We start from the raw sequence: 16182 nt of genomic DNA, 5'->3' as shown, positions 1-16182 counted from the left end.
TTTTTCAAAAATGACATGTTTAAATAAAATCATAGATCATCTTCAATATAATAAAGAAACTAGCCTTAAATTATGCATTATAATGATTGTCTAAACTACTGAGCTGATCAATTTGAAATATTTCATAGGCAATATATAGTGAGGTCCACGTTATAATGACAGTGGATGGAGATAGAAAAATAGCGATGCCGATTCTCTGCATTAATTAATTATATTTCTACACTGTCAAAAACATAATTGGCATCGTTGTGGACCTAGAAAAGAATAGTACCACCGGCTTCTTTGAATGATTGACAAGGATACCAAAACCAAAGTTGATCAAATACTGTCATTATAACATGGACCTCACTATAGATTCTCAATTAGGCTATGTTACATGCCTATATATTTAAAATTTTAGTAGGTCAAGTATCTAATTAGATCCTCGTGGAGCACGGGTTACCTGATAGTCCATGATAAAATAAAGCACATCCAATATCCACTCACCATTTACTAATCAGTGCAGCTTTTTAAAGAAATTAATTCACAGGAAATCATATAGCCCAAAACATGTAATTTATTGACAGAGCGAAGAGAGGTCTACGATTAAAGTCGACGGTTTTGCATTTCTCTATGTTAATATGTTCCGCATTTATGACGAAACGTGGTAATAACAGATTTTCATGAAATTTGACAGGTATATTCCTTTTTAAATTGCGCGTTGATGTACATACAAAGTTTTTTGAAAATTTTCATTTTAAGGATAATATAAAAGGAAAAGGAGCCTCATGCATACGCCAATATAAGAGTAAAAATCAGAATATAGAATTATTCATCATAAATCAGCTGTCGAGTACATTATTAATTGCATGCCATTTAATATCTTAATGTAACTTAGTAAAATCCGCTGTTGTGTGGACTATAAATTGCATGCAGTGGATAACTCGAAGTAGCGTAGTATTTTTTCCCTACTTTTCTCGGCTTTCAACTTGTAAGCTTTTGATGATAGTAGCATAGCTGTTTACAGCAAATTATTAGCATTGTCGATACAACTCAGTCATTAGTCGTTTATACTCCGATATCTCGCCGACACGACAGTATTAGAGGAGGCTGTGGTTATTAACTGCGCGAGGTCTACTGTTCACAAAATGAGGTACTAGTTATATAAAAATACATCGACCTAAGAATATTTATATCTCTAAAAATAATATTCAAAACAATTCTTTTTTTAACATGGAATCGTGGCCTATTCTACAGATTTGCAATTAAAATTCTTGGTTAGTATCTTAAAAGACCGACGACCGTGCAATAATCAGGTTGTAAAAACACTGTTACACTCAATGCTATATGAGACGTTCGGAGTTGTTCCTACGCACTGCAGCCTGTATAAACTCATTGTACAATGTTACCACGTTGAACCAATGCTCACTCGGCTCGAATTATCTTAATGGTGATCGTATTGCTTCACCCGCGGCAGCAGCAAATTTGAGCATTCCATACCATTTTGTCATGACTTTTTACTATTAAAATTAGTAATAAAATCTGAAAAAATAAAACAAAATGGATTATTGAATCCTTTTAATAAATTTTCTTCAAAATTAAAGGGAGAACAGTGTCTGAGTGCCTCGCTGCTGTAGCTGCCCCTGCATTGAACCACAAATACCAATACACTTTACCTTGAAAAGTGACCATTTCTGCACTGATTGCAGGCCGAAAAGAATCACCTTTCCGCACTAGAGCGCAAAGTAATACTTTGCGTACTCCAGATTTGTAGCATGACAACGCAATGGAAATTATTCATATAATTTTGACAAGATAAATATTTAAAACTAGTTAATAAATTATTAAATATAGAAAATTAATTTAAAAATTGATAAATTACAAAAAAATTAAATTTAAAGATTTGAAAATTTAGAAGATAACAATTTTTAATTGAATTATAAATTTTAAAATTAAGTTTGTTATTAATTACAAAATCATACAGACAAACATTGGATGGATTTCAGGACATTCTATCTATAATTACTCACTTTTCATATTCAATGGTAACTGTAGGAGAAATTTAATGTGAAATACGTGCGCAAAGTTGCTTTTCAATGACTTTATTATATATATACACAATTTATTGAGATTGAATGTTCCGTTAATTGGTTATAGTTTACTTGGATTTTTTCCTATTCAAAAATACCAATAAGGCCGGATGGGCTATATCTTATTACTTTTCACGTTGTTAAAAAACGATATGGCAACTTTGCGGGCCTACCTATAAAAGAGAAAGCTCTATTGCATTCTATTATAATATTATACGCATCGCAAAATCTTTACATGTTTTTATTTTTAATCAAAATAACTTTAAAGCTAAGTAGCCCAAATAAGTTGAGAACAAATTGCCAAGCTTTTCTGTGACTGCAAGTATGAGATAAAAAAAACTATTATACAAAAATAGTGTAACTTAAATCTGGGACAATCCTCGTAGATAAAAAAAACCTGCAAACAATTCATTTGTCATTGGCTCATAGCCTTTGTTACTATGTTACACAACATATTTATCTTACCGTACTGATTTCATGAGTAGTGTGAATTTTTAGTATTGTTTCGTACTATAGTCAGTGCAAACCTTAGTTTGCAGCACGGGGATTTATAGCCAATGTTATTTGTTATGAGAACAGGAGCAAACTGTTACCGTTTTTACTTTCCTTGCCCTATTACCATAGTTAAGGAAAGTATTGCTTTCCAAAAAATTAAGGTACTCCAAATTCAAGTTTTCTATACGTTGCAAGGTCCCCTGAGTCCAATAACATGATTTTTATTCTTCTATCAAAATGACCAACGCTCTTTTGTTCGCTCATTCTCTCACTCAATTGGTTTACAGGTTCCCTGGCTTCTGTGAAATAGGACAGCACTATACTCCATAAGAGTAATGTTGCAATCTAAGGTTTGCACAGAATAAGATTAAAAAGTAACGAATGCTTGGTTATTACAACAGACAATAAGCAAAGAACAGACCCAATTTTTTTTAATTCGACTAATAATAAACTTTCATACAAGAGTTCTGACAGGAAAATGAGAAATATATGTGTGAAGGTTCATAGTTGAATTTATGCAAGCAATAATTAATTAGATTCACTACACTGTAATATCAACATTTTTCCAATATCGTAATAATTATCTAACGTGGCAATACATTAAATTGTGACTTAGGTTATGTGTCTGATAATATTGTATTTGAAAACATTCTCTAACAAAAACTTGTAAAATCGAAAAAAGATAGTTCAACCGTTGATAGTTTGTTTTAAAATGTTCCACATTGTAACACTGTTTCAATCACTCCCTCCTTTTTTGAGAATTCATTTTAGAGCGTTAGCACAACTAGTTTTCAATATCACAATGAAAACTTTTTGTGACGAAATCAATGTCTCAAATGCGCTCCATTGTGTATTCGCTGGGGAATTTGAAGACATGTCTGCCTGTGGCGAATATACTGGGCAGGAATCCGGCGTTCGGAATAATGTTCCACGAAAGACTCAGTGTCACGTTCTTGTTTCCTCTGCAAGCAAAGTAAGTGATCAACACTCAAACACAACGACAAATTCAAATGCAAATTTGACTTATAAATGAATACATAAATATAAATTACAATAGAGAAGATGCAAATAATGCATGTCAATAAGAAAATAGACTTACTCCACCATGACGAGCCTACTGGAATAGGTTTCTATTTTTTTAGTCATTGTGTTAAAGACAAGTTAATATACAAAGTAAGTCATATGTATGGGAACCCTTCAATAAAATGGAGACTGTTTTAGATAAGACTACAGACTAGATAAATAAGACTGTTGATGTAGACTGTAACTTTCAGGATAAGTTATTGTTCAAGTACTCTACCTTTTGACGTACAGCTGAATTTCAACCCCTCATAAGGGGGTAACTTAGGGGTTGTAACTCGAATATTTTAAAAGTAAACACCCATTGTGTGGTACATCATTTTTAAGGCCTTTTTGAAACAAGAAAGATGACAACGACAAAAATGTTCTGTGATACTTGTATCCAAAATGGCGGCTGATTAAAGTTTTAGTTTTTAAAGAAATGAGGGGTTGTAACTCAAATATTTTGAACGTAAACACCCATTGTGTGATACATAATGTTAAATGCCTTCTAAAAACTAGAAAGATGACATCAATAAAAATGTTCTATGATACTTTTATTCAAAATGGCGGCTGATTTAAGTTTGCATTTTTAAAGAAATAATTGATAAATTTTAATCAGCCGCCATTTTGGCACACACATTTACAACAGTCTCCAATTTATTGAAGGGTTCCCATACATATGACTCACTCTGTATATATATATAAGTTACCAATAATTTACTGTCAATAAATTACTGGGTAGATAAGTTACTGTAGGTAGCCTAATGGTCATTATGTGATTGTGATTATTTTTCGAAATCTTTGTTAATCTGCAAATTGTGTTGAATGTTTAAATTACTGTTGGAAAGAAAAAAATGAAATGTTCTAAGTTTGCCGCTTATAACAACAGCGCACCTAGATGAAGTCTACTTCAGTTCTAGTGCAAATGGTGTACGTACAACAGAAAGTATTTTGTATTCAAAGTATTCTGGCTGCTTATGCAACTATCTAATAGATCAAACGTCCATGCTGCAATGGGATTCGAACCCACGACCAGGTAGCGTTAGCAGACTGAAGAGTACAACGCCTCAGTTGTCTCGACTATCCTGGCTGACTTGAAAACTTTTAAAAATTTCTTCAGTCATTTAACTTAACTCTAATACTTGAAATTACTGTAGCCTACTTATATTGGGCATAATTTGTAATACTTTGGAATATTTTACAAGTTTGTAGGGATTTCATATTTTATCTGAAAACAAAATAAAGTTATAGGCTATCTTGGAGAAATGAATTTTTTTCAATGAAATTAATGTGTGATATACGGTGTAGGTTTGATAACTGATATCATACAAAATATAGAAACAAGCATTAGAAAACTGTTTTTGAAGCTAGTTTGTATAGCAGGATTATTGAAGTTTGTACAATAACTCAACTGAATCAATACAGAGTGGTAATGTAAACAATGTAGGTAATAACTCACGACTCTAATCGACAACTATTGTTCCCCTAAAATTTTGATTAAAGAACGAGACTTACTTCAGACCGTTTCCGTCATCCCAGAAATAGTATTTGGTGTTGATGTTCTTGAAATCCAAAACAGCATTTTCACCTCTCAGGATAATTTTATCCCACAACACAACCTGCAAATCATAACAAAAAATTGATAACAAAGTACTGAAACAAAGAATGCTTAACAAGAAAATATCGGGGCACCGAGCTCCGTTCTGGAGTACAAAAGCATATAAAATTTATTACGAAAGAATAAATTATAATATATTTATAGTTCATACAGAAAGGTTCTATCTAATCACAGTGGATTGAGATCAATTCTCAGAGGAATGCAAAAATTTCTCTCACAAAAGCATGTTGAATTTTAATCCTGATTAATTTAACGTGAACCAAATCAGAGAAGACCATTTCAAAAAGATAGCTTATCTGATTGGTTCTACGGGAATTGATCAGGATTAAAATTTAACCGGCTTTTATACAACCGGCACTAAATACCTGATTGAATGATTACAAAAGTTCAACAGCTGAGTCATAATTTTGTCTCAGTCCCACACTGCATGCAGTCGCTCACTCACTTCCATCATCAACAGACGACAAAAACTCCAGCTGTTTTTCCAAAGACGTATTTATCATTTTAATGTCCTTCAGCGAATTATCCCAGGGTTAAAACCTAGTGCAATCGAATTTTCATATCATAAACCTACATTGTTCCAAATTTCGTGAGAATCGTTAGAGCCGTTTTCGAGATCCGGTCACATAAAGATATATAAACATGAATTGCTCGTTTAATAGTATAGGATATGTTTGAAAAATAGAAGAATTGGTTTATTTTTTAACACAATACTGACACAACTTTGCATTGAAAAATGTCTTATAAATAGGATGCACTATACACGAAGAAAAAACTGATTTGTAGATGTCATGATTTTAAGAAAGTTCATTTGCACTTGAAAGCTACCTACATACGGTAGGTGATAATGCATTACTTGCTTTGCTACAAAATAGTTCGAATATAAGGTATTTCGCCTTAATAATGCGAATATTCTTCAAAATTGAAAACAATATAGAAACTAGCAAGTCAATTTTGTGTGTGCTATCTAATTGCTACATTGCGACGGGCCCAATTCAATAATCGTACTTAAAATACATGTGTAGAATTATTCTAATTCAAATTAATGTAAAATAATTGCACTTTAAATACAACTTGTATAAACCTAAATCACGCTGCACACAGGGACAATACTAGCTTCCACTAGCTACGGCAGAAACATGGAATTGGAAATGTCATGTACAATCAACATTTCCAATTGCGCGTTCCTACAGCAACTAGCGGAAGCTACTATTGTCCATGTCAGCAGGCTGCTTCAAGTTCAGTGCTGATCCCGTATCAACATTGGTCATGTTTAGTGTAACAAAGCATTCAGAAATAAGTGCATTTCACGAGAGAACGTTTGGAAAAGCATATGTTTTTGACTTCAAGACTTCATTGCTGACTTACTTGATTGAGAACATTTTTTGGAGTCGAGTATTCCGCTGTCAGGTACAGGAACAATTGCTTCACATTCCAGTTGAATAGATGGGTGAGATTTAAAGCACATGTTAAAGAAAACTTTTTTGGAAAATTACACATTTAAAAGACATGACAAATATAAAGAGATTCAAAAAGAACATATATTTGAAAATGGGATTTGACTTGTATCTTTTAAAAGTAAAGTTGACAGTTTTCAATTGTAAGGGTTCTTGCCAATAAAATAAGATTTGAATCAAGGTCAACATTAAGGCTACCTTATTTTTTTCTCCCTATCATTTTGATGATGTACTTATTGTATGAATTAATTATTATAATTAATTTGTTTGATGAGATGTAATACACAATAAAGCTATCTTGTCTCATGAAATAATCTAAGGTTATTTGAGTTTTAGAGTAAAAAGCAATGAGTGGATGTCCTTATACCTTCTTCTTCATACATTAGTAACAGTTATAGGATCGATGGAGTCATTTCATAATTGAAGAGGTGAGTGTATGAAGGAGAAATGCTACAAAAAGTTTGTCCCGAGATAATTTGATCATTATTTAATGTTATGAGTTTTTAGTTTATGGGTAGATAGACGTTAAAAAATAAACACAGATCCTTCTTCCACAAATTTTTACATGACAAAAGGAGATGTGTGCACTTACGCCTTTCAAGCTACTTCCTACCATATTTTATTTAATCATTAGTGTTGTACTTAAAATGTATACTACGGTTGATAGCTATCAGCAGTCGAGGGATACCGCTAATACAAGAGTATGAAACATTTATTTTTCATTACTTATGAGTTGATCAAATTGATGATGCATAAATGATGTATGTTGTATTTTTAGGTTTTTGTGACGTGACATAACTCTTTCATTCACCAGATACCATTGTTGAGCAAATTGTATGTTACATACCTACATACCTTCATTGCTGAGGCAATTCAGTAAATAGAGCAGGTGTCAGCCCATGAGATAGTATATCATATAGCTCCTTCATGCAAACTGATAACTCGATTTGATCACAAAACCCATTCATACACTCATCTCTTTAATTAAAAAAAAACAACAACAACACTGACCAAGATAATAATGATCAATTTAACATTAGAAACCTTGCTTTACCATTTATAATGACAATAATCTAACCAGATAGCATTTGAGACAAGTCTTTAATCAAAAACTCCTAGACATCATAATTCCTGGCTGTCAAAAAACTGGTGACAACAATCTTGAACTCGCTCAGATCCAGCTTCTCTACCCCTGCAGGCGTAGAGGATAATTGAACTTATGATCATTGCAAGAATTGATATAATAATTCATGAGTGCTTTAAAAGGATATCAGTTTGAAGATCAAAAGTCAGGTATCCAAGATCATTTTTCTCTTTGAATGCGCTGAATTCTGGCACATTCTTGCTGTGGACAATTAATAAGAAATAATTTATTTGGCATCCAACGACAAAACATGAATAAAATACTTAAGATAAAATATTGGACATAGTGCAAGCATAATAAGAGCGTAGTGAGCATACAGAGTTGGGGAAAATTATGAAAACAGCTTAATATTTCTTAAGCTAGGCTACAGCATTTGATTTTCTATGTACATTTTTTTGTACAATTTATTGATATTTTTAAATGCGAATAACTTGAAAACTTTTTTAGAAATTGATGTGTGGTTTTCGCCATTCTTGAATTAAAAAATAAATTTCTTGACGAATACGATAATATAGCTATTGATTATTTTCTACAAGAATAAACAGTTAATATTACTCTTCAGTGTCTTTTTTTCATCACAAGCTGCTTATTATTGAATCACTTTTTTGCTATTAAAAAAAATCATCTTCCTGGCTGTCTAGGAAAATGACGGATCAGCCGAAGAATCTCGTTGTTACAGTAAGTGAATAAGTCACTCATTGAAAAACTGTGACTGCTATAGTCGTTCTTTTTAATAGCAAAAAAGTAAGTTAATATTACGCCGTAAAGGCTAAGACTGGCCCAGTAGTGATGGGCGATTGTGAAGTGTTACTATCGAACACTTCGATAGTTTTTGCCTAGCGATTGTTTCGATAGTTGCTGAAACGAATGAATACTATCGAAAAACACTTCGGATTCCCTAACGAAGTGTGTTTTTCGATAGTAAACCTCTCGTTATCGTTTCATTAGAAACACTTCCCTTTCGTTTCAAATACTTCGGAAACGAATTGATTGTTGGGCATTGGCGACATAACCTTTTAATCTTAATACTTTATATGCTATTGATTACTTTATAATAATATTGATTTTTAATATAGGCCTTATTAATATTTCTTATTATTTTGATATTGTTTCTGTTGGCTTTACTTAAACTAATAAATGAAAATATTCACAAAACTCAAAAAATATTCACAAAATTCACAAAACAATTTGAATAAATACTTCAACTATTTAAATAATATTAAGGAAAACTATTTTCTCAACTATCTGAATAATATTACCATTTAACATTGTAATCTGAGCAAAAGGGTCATTTTATAATGTTTATATCAAAATTTGCAGGCTAATTTTTGATGTTTTCTTCAAAAATTTTTAATATTTCTATTCATAAATACAATTTGATCTATTTTCTCTGAGCCCGCAGTCGGTTGCGCCTGTCTTTTGTAAATAGGCCAGTTAAAGAGAATATCCCAACTATTCGATCAGGACCTTTCGAATGGCTTAACGAGAGGTTTACTATCGAAGTGTTTTATTCGATAGTTTTTCTTAACGATAGTGAACATTTCGATTGTTGAAACACTTCGCTATCGCGCATCACTATGGCCCAGGTTCAGAGCCGTTATATCTGTCATCAAATATGACAAAACCTGTCTATCTGAATTTGGGTGGTAATTTTGGTAACTGAATCTCAAAAAATTTTCTTCGAAGCCTTTTGTAAAAAATGTTACATGTAAGTTACATATGACAAGCATGTCTGTTCACTTATGTCCTGTCGTTCGCTCGTTAGTGGACACCTTTATGATTACATTTTTTTTGTTGATGCTGATGATTAACTAAGGCTTGGGCCAATGAAAACGTGAGTTATCACTCTTCAATAAAAATCTGGTTGGCCAATAAGCTAGGTTTGCATAGCCTACAGCTACATAGCTAGATTTATCTAGAATAATTTACTTACACGACCACTTGAACTGTATTCATTGATGCATTTGTTCTATAATCTAGAAACACTGTTGAAATGAAACATACAAATGTAAGACACGTTAATACACTCAATGTGTATGCCAATATAGCATTTCCTCTGGTCAAAAGAGAATGCATCTTAAATTTATAGGTTAACGGTCAGGTAGCCGACAGGTTCAATATACCGGAAAATCGTTGAAACTTGCAACTGATGTAAGCTAAAACATCAAATGTTACAATTTAAACAATCCACTACACTAAAAGCCATACGAAATTTTTTTGTTACACAAATCAATCAATAAAATTATCTGCAACCGACACGAATACAGACTTTTGCTAAGAGAATTGATCAACAACAAAAAAAAAACACGTAAATAGATACGTGTAGCAAAGGAGCCTTGATCAGCATGTAATAAATCAAGCTTTTATAAAAACTTATTAAATAAAAAGGTTCAACTATTCTTCAATTATTGAAAATATTTTATTCATTATGAATTTGGCAGATTTTAAATGAATATAATAGGTTTTATATGACAAAATTCACTAAGGTCTTTGGATACTATAGTGCAGTGATAAGTGTTCTGCCTTCTAGATTTCAGAAATTTTGTTGAATTTGCTTCTTGTTTGCAATCGTAGCGTGAAAGCTTAGGTTATGTTTTGTTGTTCTTGTTATGATACAGCGCTGTTTATCTATTATTTTGAGTTGTTTTACTTGCCAAGGTTTAATTTAACTCTATTAAGTTTCTTAGCAGTATATAAATCAATCTTCTACAAGATTTCGATTGAGTCGGGTGAAATATTTAAGTCTAATGGCTCTTGAATTGACTCGAGTAGATTACACATTACTGGGCTTGACGTCCCCTCAGTGCATGAAATTATTACCGAGCTCAGGAGGAAAGACAGTTCAAAAGGTAAATAATCCACCTGCTTTTTCCACAATTGTGGTATCTTGGTACTTGGTTACATTATGAACTGCTCTATATTAATTCTAATGTTTAAGTTAAAGTAGCCTATCAGGGGCTTTATTTCATATTATTAAGATAGCTTGAAACCCATTATAAAAACAGTGTTCTTAGAAATCATCTATTTTACCGACCGGTGCTTGGTTCTAAATTTACATTTGAGTATCACTTAAACAAAAACCAATATTAGGCCTACTGGTAATAGGCTAACCTATGCATTCAAAAGTTTTTATATAATTTTCTATATAATCATTTTTATTTATCATGTACTCAATTTACAGGCTGCTATTGGAGATCAAGATGGAGTTCTTCAAGTCCTGTCCTTGAAAAAAGGAGAAATTCAAATCAGCTTTAAAACTTTGCCTGGAGAGAAAATTACGCGAATCAGTTTGGGAGGAGCACTTGGTAAAATTTATTGAAGTTTGAGTAAATTCGATTTCTATTTATTTTACTTTAGCTGAATGATGTCGTATATAGCCTACATCTTTTCATTAAACATTTCAGATAAACAGCTAGAATTTGAATATTTAATAGAGGCAACTAAATCTATGCTATTTTTTAATTTCAAGTAAACAACTAAAATCAGTGAGAGAACCTACAATGAAAATGAAAAGTCAAGATCAGTATGGTAGGCCTAACTTACAGATAGTTCAAAGGCAGTTCATAATTTAACCACTTTAAGCAGAAAAGATGTTCAGTTTGTTTCTCGGTTTGGACCTAATACTAGTGACTCTGATGTAAAGGAATTTATGAATGATAGAATAACGGCAGATTATGTCGTTGAAGGGTTAAAATTCCCAGATGAGTACTCATAATTTAAAATAGGAGTTCCATCCCAGATATTGAGCGAGGTGTATTCGGCTAACTTTTGGCCTAGGAATGTTTTTGTTTCCAAATTCTTTATTAGAATACAAAACCATACCTAAATAAAAACGCTTGATTCAAGAAATTCACACTCTAATGGTCAGAGTCCAAGAGATTAACCAAGACTTCAACAAGCCTATAGTTGACCAGACAAGACTATAGTCTTTTCACTAAATTATCAATGCAAAGCTAGCCTCACTAATGAGGATAAAAGAAATATAATCAGCAATAAATTGAATTGAATTGAATTACTGCCTTTATTTTCGTAGTGAGCGAAGTTAGGGTGCAATCGGCCCTCTCTTACACTTAACTCTCTATTACAAGATAACAATACAAAAAAATACAAATAATATGATGAAGAAAAAAATATATTCCAAACAATATGAAAAAACAAACAATATCTACTTATTTAAAATAACAAATTTCAAATAATTGAAAAGAGAAGAAAATAAATTAACTTAAAAAAAATGTATATAACAATACTGATTAACATTAGTGATACTTCATCACAACTGTAGTGAACAAAAAAGAGATTTTAATGTATACAAATTGATGTAAGCCTAGTGGTTTTAGGTTTTTTTGGGAAATACAAATTTATTTATGTATTATTTATTTAATATCTCAGAAAAAATAAATAGACAAGGCAAGACGTAGATCTAACGAAGCGGGAGGGGCCAACATTTAGTACAATAATTAATCAAGCCACTAATAAATATTAGACAGCTCGGAACCTGGTCAGGTCCATCACTGGATCTGATTGTCAGAAGGTGAGGCCTAAATTCACTGCCAGTTCTGATGAGTTCAACCATTTCCTCATTCAGCAGGTCGAAAGAATAGTGGAGTCGACACCAGGAAAAAGTGTAGCAGATGAAGGTTTCCAGGTGCCAGGCAAAGATTTTTGAAGTGTGCATGAAGAAACAACTGGTACACTACTTTAAAAGAAGAGTTATAAAAAAGCCCAGCATGGTCTACCTAAATCGACATGCTTGATAGCTGCATGAGATTCTCCAAAATATTTTATGTATGGTCACTGCTCCTTATTATCTTATATCTTCTTATTATCAGGTTTCTTATTCTTTGTTTCAGGAACCATCCAAGATAAAATATTCAGCTCGTCTAAAACAGAGGTGCGGGGCTACACTAAGAAAGGAAAAATGTTCTTGAGCTTCGATACTAGTCTTACGGAACACATTAAATCAATGTGAGTTGTTATTGTTATGAATAATGAATCTTATATTAATAACCAACTCCCTCATCGGTTTAAGTACTAATAAATATTTTTTTGACAGGTATATCAGCGGTAGTGATCTACTCGTCACTGGAGACCATGTGTTCAACCATTATAAAGATTGTAAAGACACAAGTTCTTACCTTTCTGCTGATAAAATAAGCGATGTCATCGCATTGAATGCTGAAAAGGTCTGAACTTGAATTAACGTCTAGCACTGCTCCACACACATATCATAAGTTTCTGTCTACACTAAGCACTGCGCTGGCATTTGTGATTTATTTCTGTATCTCCCTAATTGCAGTCTGAATTATGACAAAGCTCACTTGCATCTATTCATGAATCCTACTAATCTCACGCATAGAACTGCCCTGTACAATAGTAATTGCGGTGAAATATTGAAAATCCTGCGCAGGGTTTAGAGTAAAACTCCGGTTTGTTTGTTTAATCAATCAATCATTTTATTCAGTAAAATGCATTACAAAATTGGTCCCGCTAAATCTAAAAGATTTTACAGCAGTTGCCTACAAATAATAAATACATAAATAGAATGATATGCTAACTTTAACAATAAACTAAGGAGAAATTTTTTTCATGAAACTGGAAGTTTAGGAATTTAAAAAGGAGTATGAGGTAAAAATTGGTCTAAGGATGATTAATAGGGTATAGGGTTAATGGAAATTTGGTAAAAAAGGAAAACTCAAAACTTCAAATCATAAAACTAAATTAAAAGAAAATATACTTGATACTCTATAGTAAGTAAGAATCAAAAGAGATTAATTCACTTAAGAATTAAGGATAATACTAAACAAAAAATACAATAAGTTATCGGGAGTCTCAAACGTTAATTATTCATCCATTATAATATATAAAAATTATATATTATGAAAAATTAGTCACTCTAAGGCGGCGGTGTTTTACAAATACTAAAATTTATTTTACCATCAACCTAATATTCGTGATCAGTAGTTTCAAATCAGCAGTAATATTGTTATTTCCTCCTCGCTTCCTATAACCTTGAGTTGATTTGGAAATTGTTGAGTGGTATCAATGGAGATCTTTTGCCTGTTCTGAAATCTTGGGCGTAGCTTATCGCTTACTTCTTGTCTCACCTAAAACTGCCATTTCTCTTCCTCTGATACATTCTTCCATGATCTCAATTGAACTAGTATTGAGATAGAGCTATTCAATAATAGCATGGAGTAAAAATATTTAGATTATTTGTCTCTAATGATAGCACGTAGACTAGTTTAGGCTTTGAGTTGTAGAGAGTTCTATGACAATTTATGTTTCCATTTGAAGATATCTGTAAAATATTATGCACAGTATAATAATTGGCACATCAAGCTTTCAATTTTTCGTTGGCTCTACATCTGTTATCACTTAATTCACGTAATCAGTAGTTTGATGTGTAATTTTTAAGCTATTTACTTATTGATGTTTTTGAAAGGTAGCCTACGGTATTTTTATCGAAGTTGAAGCACTCTGAAGCTGGATTCCCACGTATCAGTAAAATGATAGACTATTTCCACTGATTCCCAATGTGACTGGTACAATGAGAATATTATTTATTCCCATAAGTTCTAATGAGTCTATTCATATTGATGGGTTCTAATTCATGCAAGGATAGCAAGACCAATGTGAATCAAATACTGCCATATATCATGCTTGAATGGGAATAGTCTCTTAATAATAATAAGGAATAAGGATCATTTTTCACTACCGGGCACGGTACACTGATATTAATACTTGAAAGTCAATCTTAATAGAAAAATCAATAATTTAATAATAATAAATTTATTCATTTATGGGACTATTCATTTATTCTTCCAATCGATATATTACACATAATAAGAAATTATGAAAAGTAGAGTAAGTAAATTTGAATTAGCATTCAAGTATATATATATATATATATATATATATATATATATATATATATATATATATATATATATATTATATATATATATATATATATTATCATTTCGAAATAGAGGAGGTAGATTAATTGATATCAATGTGAAATATGTATAATTGATTATTGATATTAACATGATTATTGACAAAATACAGTAATTTGAAAACAGTAGACCGTGAATAATTTGATATGAAGAATGTCAACTTGTAGGCCTAGTCTTCTATTCAAAAGTATACTTTTCAAGTACATTATTCTATTGATTAAAACTCATGGTTGAATTATATTTGAAAGGATTTTTTCTGTAGTATGTCTTTACATGTCTCATCTCAATTTAATTTGTTATGTTCCATTCAGTTGCAAATAATGTTATATTTCCAATCAAGTATCAATGGTTTAAAATTGTTCTCTAACCGCATACATATATTATTTCTCATTTCAAAAGTCATCTTCTCACGTCAACTATTTCATTTCTTATTGTAACCGCCAGAAGGGGGTAGAAGACCTCTTAATAGTAAATAAATCATCGGACAAAGTTTGCTTCCTATATCACTCATAATTTATTGGGACAAACCACTTGAAATTTGGACAACAAATAATGTCCATCATTTCATCATAATTTTTTTAGTGTACTCAAAAAAAGAATTGCCAAGTTACAGGTTTCCAGGTTTCTGATTAATGCCCGGTTGCAGAGTCGTTACATAAAATCAAGCATAGCTATGTGAGACATAGTTTAAAATCACTGACATAAATGGTTGACCATTGCACAGTCGTTTGCCGAAGCCCATTTAGCTATATCTCGAATTGGTCACACTGCAGCTCTATTAACTTTTTTCCGTAAATTTCCGTACATGCTTCTATCCAACCAATGTCTTGGCATCGGGGAAAGTTTCAATCGACATCACTGTGAACAGACCTAAAAGACCTCACATAAAATTGATAAACAATGTGGCGACTCTTGGCTTTTGGTGAGATATCTCACCATATTTAGCGATTTGGAGGTTACCACTCTTAACGCAAAGAAACACGGAAAATTCTAACTTACCGCTATTAAATTATTCTAAAATTCGACAGAAATTTCATTCAACATAAATTGATAATTATAATAATTTTTTCAATAATCATGAAGGACATAATTATTATAATTTAATTAGAATTATAGAACAATCCTATTTTATTGGTTGAGCACCTACAAGTAATGAGGCTACAATAATATGAGTTGTGGGTAGCCAAAATAGTCGTTAGAAAATAAATACTTATAAATATTTACTTGCTAGTAAATACTTATTAGTAAGCTATACTCGGTAAAGATAATTTACTCATTATTTTCTTATATAAAGATAGTTTTTCATTAACAACTTTCAAAAATCAAAACAAGCAATCAAAACCTCTAAAATGCATTTGGCGGGAGTAGATGGTGGATTTAA

The 16182-nt window shown here is 31.9% G+C and overlaps 2 protein-coding genes across 2 annotated transcripts in view; one reads left to right on the top strand and one right to left on the bottom strand.

Moving 5' to 3' along the window:
* Positions 1-2974: 2974 nt before the first annotated feature.
* Positions 2975-10152, bottom strand: LOC111055872 (signal peptidase complex subunit 3). The gene is made up of 5 exons (XM_022343176.2): positions 9779-10152; positions 7973-8046; positions 6613-6701; positions 5142-5245; positions 2975-3526 (listed from the first exon to the last, which is right to left on the bottom strand). Exons 1-5 carry the CDS (start codon positions 9919-9921, stop codon positions 3397-3399), a joined length of 540 nt encoding a protein of 179 aa, XP_022198868.2. The 5' UTR covers positions 9922-10152; the 3' UTR covers positions 2975-3396.
* Positions 10153-10433: 281 nt separating this feature from the next.
* LOC111055874 (Bardet-Biedl syndrome 7 protein homolog) overlaps positions 10434-16182 on the top strand; it is a 31476-nt gene continuing 25727 nt past the window's right edge. Inside the window, exons 1-4 of the mRNA XM_039439155.1 lie at positions 10434-10694; positions 11027-11150; positions 12696-12810; positions 12899-13028. Of these exons, the coding sequence (XP_039295089.1) occupies positions 10593-10694; positions 11027-11150; positions 12696-12810; positions 12899-13028 (471 nt within the window). The 5' untranslated portion in view covers positions 10434-10592. The remainder of the gene's footprint in view (positions 10695-11026; positions 11151-12695; positions 12811-12898; positions 13029-16182) is intronic.

The sequence above is a fragment of the Nilaparvata lugens genome, chromosome 12 (assembly GCF_014356525.2).
Source record: "Nilaparvata lugens isolate BPH chromosome 12, ASM1435652v1, whole genome shotgun sequence".
NCBI lineage: Eukaryota > Metazoa > Arthropoda > Insecta > Hemiptera > Delphacidae > Nilaparvata > Nilaparvata lugens.
This window is presented reverse-complemented; position numbering and strand designations above follow the sequence as displayed.